At 45.5% G+C, this 7,097-nt stretch overlaps 1 protein-coding gene across 1 annotated transcript; it reads right to left on the bottom strand.

Annotated features, from left to right (window-relative positions):
* Positions 1 to 991: 991 nt before the first annotated feature.
* On the bottom strand, positions 992 to 6,643 carry LOC104489141 (tumor necrosis factor receptor superfamily member 1A-like; the record flags this gene model as incomplete). Its single annotated transcript, XM_010131263.1, has 9 exons — positions 992 to 1,293; positions 1,783 to 1,942; positions 2,686 to 2,723; positions 3,084 to 3,202; positions 3,413 to 3,484; positions 3,813 to 3,894; positions 5,570 to 5,713; positions 6,005 to 6,133; positions 6,442 to 6,643. Coding segments are annotated over 9 exons (1,248 nt in total), but the record flags the coding sequence as incomplete, so codon positions are not given.
* Between the last annotated feature and the right edge of the window lie 454 nt (positions 6,644 to 7,097).

The following is a 7,097-nucleotide window of genomic DNA, read 5'->3' as shown; positions in this document are numbered from 1 at the left end:
TATATATATGTACACAGACAGAGTCCCAGTTGCAGTTAGATCAGATTCAGCAAATCTTTCAAAGATAGATAAGCAGGTAGACACCAGCCTGCCAACCTGTGTGCAAGCACCGGTTTGCAGAGGCACTCACACTACTCAGTTACATAAGTAGCTTCTCCCACAGACGGATGCATTCCTTTCCCCTCTGCACTCTGACAAACGCGCAGGCAGGTGTTTTGTTAATGCTATCTTACATGGTTTCTAGGTACAGAAAGAAAAGCTTGACAAAAAAGCACCAACACTCTCATCTGACTCACGGGCTCGGAATCCTTACTCCTCTTGAACCTGAGGGGTTGTGGAAAGGATGACATCCTCCCATTTCTTGCACAGCCACCACCTCTGAGTCTCTGTGACTCTTCTGCCACAGGGATCACTAGCTGTGTGATTGCCCCAAAAGGGGGCAATCCTCTCCTGCACTCAGAAATAGGCACATCCTCCTGCCACTTCCCTTGAGCCAGATTTAGCAATCAAAAGGCTGCAGTGTGAGCCAGTTCAACTGTCTGATCTTGCAGAAAAATAGATCTGCAAAAAGGGAGCAAGTACTTCACCATCTGAATAGGCAGCTTAACCACGTCACTCTACGCGTTTACCCACCACATGGTGGGTGGAGCACCTGTTTCGTCAACAGCTGGACTATAGAGCAGCTGATATATCAAGTCACTCTGAGCTCCCGTTTTCACCCCGGTCATAGTCCACACACCACTTCATTTACAAGGTGCTTTGCCTCCTTGGAAGAGGAATTGATGCAGAGGTCTGACTTGGCTTAAAGGTGTTGCACTACATGGTGGTTGAGATGCAAACCCCAGCCTTCCTTCAGCATAATCTGCTGCTCTCTCCCAGAAATCCAGCGGAGCAGTGTTAGAAAGAGAGCGAGCTATGGTAAAAGGAAGACAGGAAGGGAGTTACGATCATCTCTTAACAGTCATAGTGAGGACAACTAAAGCAGAAGAGATTAAAGACAGCTGTGGAGGCTGCAAGGTTGAGAAGAGTTCTGCTTTAGCAAAGCCTCTTGAATAGCTTCACTGCAGCCACTCAGCTCCATCTGGTTGAGAACGCAGCTGATGTGCTCCACAGTTGCAGCATGGCCCATCTGCAGGTTCCACAGTCTAAGCATCTCATATTGAGCATCTCGTAAATGCCGATGCTCCACCTCAATTCGTTCTAGATCATAGTCACTCAGACCCAGACGCCTCACAAACTCTTTCCATCGAGACAGAGGCACATGATCCACCACGGCGTAGAGAATAGCAGGGTCTGTGAAAAGAGAAAAAAATAAAGTGTGAGAACCAGGATTCTCCAGCTTCAAAGAGAATGTCAATATTCCAGGGCTGGATGGAGCCTTGAGATCATGCATTGCCCCCTCCTGTTAGGGTCTTCTACAGAGCAGTCACACAGCGTGATGTCCAGACTTGCTCTATCCCTCAAAAAGCAGTGGGGCTACTACACATTCTTGCAAAAAGAATGCTCTGGGTCACAATCCCAGAGGCAGTAAGACTGACTGTATGTCACCACATGTGACAATCCAGTTTGCTGGTAGGGAAAAGGGACAACAGAAAAGCCTTGTGTAAATGTTTAGCATTTAGCCTCACAGGCTCTGGGCATGCTTGTGCCACGCCACGCATGAAGTATACACAGAGATCACGTACACCAGGTAAGGTCTGTCCAACATCCTCCTATCTGCATCTGCATTACCAGGTTCTCATTTGCTGGGGAAGGAGGGAAGGATGAGGGAGTTTCACTTACTGTCTGGAAGCTGTGTCTTCCTGGCAGTGCTGACACAGTCTGGTAGCTCCTGTGAACTTTGCCGCACAGATGCAGGTGGTGGTGTTGCTTTCACTGACAATTCTATTTCTCTCTGGGACTCAGGAAGAAGGATGGAAATTTCACTTCGTTTTACTTCAACCTGGAAGACACATTTTCTTAGTCCCACATGACCCACAGCAGCACAGTACACCTGTCTCCTGCAAGGAGCCACTAGGGTTATATACTGAAATTTATCCAACATAGGTGGGGAGCAAGTGCTGAAGTTTTAATTCTTCCTACATGCCTTGTTTGAGCAGAAGGCACTAAACATTTCTTTCCAGGAGAACTAGGGAGTTTAATTCTCTTTTGGCATCAAAACCCAGTAGTCTTTAAAAAGTATTTCTTTACAAAAATCAAGTAAGGCTGGGACCTGAAATCACCACTGTTCTAGAAGCTACACTTGCCACCTTTCCCACCAGCCTTCTCTCTAAGGCTGTGGAAACCCCACCTCAACCACTGCTTGGGCTCTCTTCATTGCAGAACAATATTAGGCCTGAGAGAACACTCTGAACAGTACTGACAGGTTTGCGGGGTTAAATCCTCCAAGTTTTACTTATATAGGGAGGAAAAGGGATTAAGGATCAGCTATCTGAAAAGATTGCATCTGGAAAGAAAAGCACAAAAAGCCCCAAATTTGAGAAGCATCCTGTAGAAGAGGGGAGGTAAAATGTTAATGGCTCCACACTCTACAGGAAAAGACTTCTGAATTTAACAGCCCTCCTACTCAGCTCATTTTAAAATACAAGGCCTGAAAACAGTCCATGAGAAAATATATTAGTGTGGATCTCAGGCTAACATAGTTGAAAGCAGAAGGAAAGCTCTTGCACCTGCCATCTTCCTCACCTCAGATACTGGCTCCTTGGTTGTCTGTGGCAAAGAAACTTAGAAGAAAAAAAAAAGAAAAAAGAAAGCAGAAATTATTTTCACTTCCTCTTGTCGCAGAAGAAACAGGAAAAAGAAAATTCACAATCCTGCCCTCAAAAAGGTTTTACAACAAAATGCCTGTGTCCCAGCAATGAACTCGCATGCACTTCCAGTCACGTTAGTGCCCGTAACTGTGGATGCAGAGTTGTAAGAACTGCACCAATAAGCTTAGCTGTCAAGTTCTCATATTCCTCTGGCCTTGCAGCAAAGCAGAGTAATGGAATCCCACTTTTTCCCCCTCACGTGTGTGTGCATACACAATCACAGAGAATGATGTCTATCCCAGTTAGTATCACTGCATATGTTGCTGTACTCACCACAGGAATAGAAAGCCGATGCTATCCTGTTTTCATGGACCAGCTTCACTACTTTATTTACAATGAAGAAGATGGAGATAACTCCAAATATTGCAACCATGATGCCAAGGACAAGGCTTCTAGCTGGAAAAAAGGAAGAGGGCAAATGAGTGTGTGACTGAGAAAGGAGGAAGTAAGTGTTGGAGGAAGAACAAGTGAAGATGTGCAAATGGTAGAGAGAAAAAGAATAACAGTTTTGGAGAGTGGGGGAAATAATACTTTACAAAAGGCGTTAACAGAACAAGATCCCACACTGAAAAGATTCCACTGTCCCTCAGTTCCCCCAATACTCACTCAGGCCAGACGAAGTCACTGAGGTAGTCACTGGGCTAGGACAGTGCAAGCATTCTTCACCCATGCAGCTGGAAGAGCAAATCAGAAAGGTGCGCATGCATGAAATGAAACGCCAGCCACTTGTGACAATCCTAAATAACAGACAAGTCAAGATAAGCCTGCAAAGCAGGGCAATGCAGTATGGCTACTGACTTTGGGTTCTTAGTGGGCTGATGCCTACACAAAGAAGTCTGAGGGTGGTAGAGGGGAAGACCTTCCATTTGCCCTAGAAAGTCCAAATGTCATGAAGTTACATCAAGATGGACAGACCCTTGAATTTCCTCCCCCTATGGGGCTTGGGTCTGCTGTCTTTCTTACTCAGTGGAAGAGCACACAGACAAAAAAACCCAAACTCACCTGTTGCAAGGCTTGCAAATGTTACTAAGTGTCAGGAAGAATCCAGGCTTACACCTACAAATTGTGTCTCTATTCTTTGAACCTGAAGAGAAGAGAAGAAACCATTGCCATAATTTGGACAGAGAAAAAAACAAAAGAAGAAAAATCCACTGCAAGATGGGTGGAAGATTATTCCTCTTAAAGCCTGGAAAATTGCTACTGCAGAAGAGAAAAAGGATTTGGTCTACATTTGAGGACAGGGTTGGGGGAGTATAAAAATAATAAAAAATAAGGATACCACTGTCCTGATAGATCAGGGACCTTCTGCAGGGGCTTGGGAAGCGAATAAAATTACAGTGCAGCTGAAACTGATCTAATGGTTAATGATAGTTCCAGCACAAAAGTGGGGAAAGTCACTCAAGTTCAAGCCTGACAGGAAGGGGAAATCACATTAGTCAGGCAAAGATGAGGGAGAAGTGGCCCTGAGCAGCTGGGACTGGTGAGGAAGTCAGTTCACGGCAGGGAGAAATCACTTCAAGCCACAGGACACATAACCACTCTTGCTGTGAGTAGAAGGGGTAAGAAGGGAAAGTGCTATTGCTTCTAAGCAAGTGAGTTGAGGGCAGGGAGAAATCACTTCAAGCCACAGGACACATAACCACTCTTGCTGTGAGTAGAAGGGGTAAGAAGGGAAAGTGCTATTGCTTCTAAGCAAGTCACAGTATGGAACGTGAGCAAAATATGTGCGGGGAGGAGCAGACAAGTATAGTGATGGAAGGACATACAGTCATGTGAGGGGAGGGAAAAAGCTACTAAAACAACCAGCATGCATTCTGTGGCAAGCAAGGGACAGGACTATAACAGTTCTACATCAGCCAAGCAAAGGAGGAAATTGCCCACGGGCAGTGTATGATGGTGACCATTGAGGAGAGGCATAAGCATGGATTACCCAGAGGGGACACATTCACCAGTGAGACAGCAAACCTCACATTAGCCAGGGTAAGAGACAGAAAAGGGATCAGGAGAAGCAGAATGTACAAAGAAGAGGGGATAGCTTTAGGAAAACAAGGTGAGGAGCATTTAAGGGACATGAACAGAATTAGATTACAGCACAGAGTGGAGGGCAGCAAGCAGTATTTGGTCAAGATCTCCAGTTCCTGACTGGAAATGAGGCAGATTGGGACAGGTAACATGGGTACTTCTCCCAGAAACCTGCACCATCCCCAGGTCACTCTCAATGCCACTGGGACTTGTTCAGCATTACCTGAGCAGCTCTTTACTTTAAAACACGGCACAGTACACTGTGGTATTTCAGCAACCAACAGACAAGCAGTTCAGCTGGGCACTGAGACCAGTGGTATTTTCAGCCATTGTACTCAGAAGTGCTCAGCAGTTGGTGAGCATCAGGAGAAATACCCACACAATGATAAAAAGGAAGATAAGGGGGAAACCTGCTCGAGAGCATAAAGACCTTGCTTCAGTACATGCAACGCAGAGGTACCAAAACTAACAGAAAATATCTCTTCACAACAGCCCAAACCAAAAAAATATTCAAGAACAAAAGGAAGGTGGAAACTGTGACAGAAAAGAGGAATCAATGCCAAGTCAGGCAAAGCGTGGCAGCCTTCCTAGGGAAAGGAGACAGGCAAAACCAAGAGCTGTTCCAAAACTACAATCCCTTCAGGCTAAGGCGCTGCAATGTCAGAAAGTGAATAGAGGGTTGTTAACATCTACTATAGTACAGTATGTCTAGTACAGTATATCTATGTCATACTCACAGTCGGCTATAATCCCATTGACACAAGAGCTGCAGTTCCTGCACTGGAAGAGATCCAACAGGCCAATCTGATACTGATTCTTCCGACACCCACATACGGTATCTTGCTTTGGGGTGCAGGGACTCTTTACTATCTGTTGGAATACTGAGGAGAGAAAGAAGTTGATTATTCCAACCCTCACCTTCAGCTGAGAACAGTTACAATGACAGGTATTGTTATCCCCTAATCGTCCCCCAAAAAGCCAAAAAGGCCTGCAAACTGTGTCTCAGACTGTAGTAATTTGGTAACCCTTATTCCTGTCCATATCCCAAATCCCTTCCATGCCGTGTCCTTCTGCCCATCCAGTGGCTTACTTTTCCAAGATTCCCCACTCAGTTTGCCATCTCTTCCAGCCCCCCACCTGCCCTACCACCCTCAGTCCTTCAGATAACTCACTTGTATGGCAATGTGTACACGGGAAGCAATTAGGCATGAAGTTATCGACAGCTGTGTACGTGCCATGAGCACAGGGAAGACAGACAGGTGCCTGACCAGGCCGATCACAGTCTTTTGCCTTGTAGGTACCTGCAAGAAAATCACTTAACAGAGCTCTGACAGAAAGGCAAACATGTTGTCTTAGGGAGGATGGGAGTCACTGATTCAGAGAAACCCTGGAGTTGATGGTGTAAGGACCAAGTATGCTTCCTCTCACTAGTGAGAAGGAAACTGACAGCCCAAAAGAAGAAAAAAAGACTAAGAATTTATCTGGGCAGGGACAGATGCCAAGGACAGGGAGCACTGAGGCAGCTGTAGGACAGAGACAGTTTCAGAGAGCAGGACAAGGAAATGCCTCTTAAGGTGAAGGTCACTATTGCTGTACTTAATTTTTGTACCTGCAGGGCACCTCATGCAGCAGTGGGTCCCTCTGGGATGTTGGTATTGTCCTAGAAGACACTGCACCTGTTTCTTTTCTCTCCTCAGAGGGTTAGAGGGATCTCTTCCATCCAAAGCTACCTGAGGGACTTGCACTGTATATGGCACTGGAGTGATTTCTACAGATTCCTTCGTCACCACACAGACAAATGTTAGAATGACCTGTAAATACAGAGGGAGAGGGAGAGAGAGGGAAAGAAAGAGGGAGAGAAACAAGGTGAGAAAACGTCATATCCCCTTGCAAACTGCACAGCTGACTTCAGCACTTAAAATTAAATCTTATTATAACAGTGAGTTCCACTGACCTGACCAATTCTGATATCCGGACCCTCCAGTGCCAAAAGTGTAGGGGAGATTATTTACAGAAAACAAAACAAAAAACAACAACAACAACAAAAAAACCCTGAACAAACCCAAACCCATGCCTGCCACGCCTGTAATCTGTGTTATTAATATGCCATCAATGGTCTCTGGTTGTATATAAAACAATGTGCAATTTATACAGGAGATGCCTTGAAAAAGCTGCAGCTTGCAAGGAAGTTACTCAAGAGTAAAGGAATGTTCTTATTAAGGATGGCAGTAAGACTGCCCACCAAGAAACAGTTCCGGAGAGGAG

The sequence above is a fragment of the Buceros rhinoceros genome, unplaced genomic scaffold, assembly GCF_000710305.1.
Source record: "Buceros rhinoceros silvestris isolate BGI_N320 unplaced genomic scaffold, ASM71030v1 scaffold33682, whole genome shotgun sequence".
Lineage (NCBI taxonomy): Eukaryota > Metazoa > Chordata > Aves > Bucerotiformes > Bucerotidae > Buceros > Buceros rhinoceros.
Note: the sequence above shows the minus strand (reverse complement) of the source record. Positions and strands in the feature narration are given on the sequence as shown.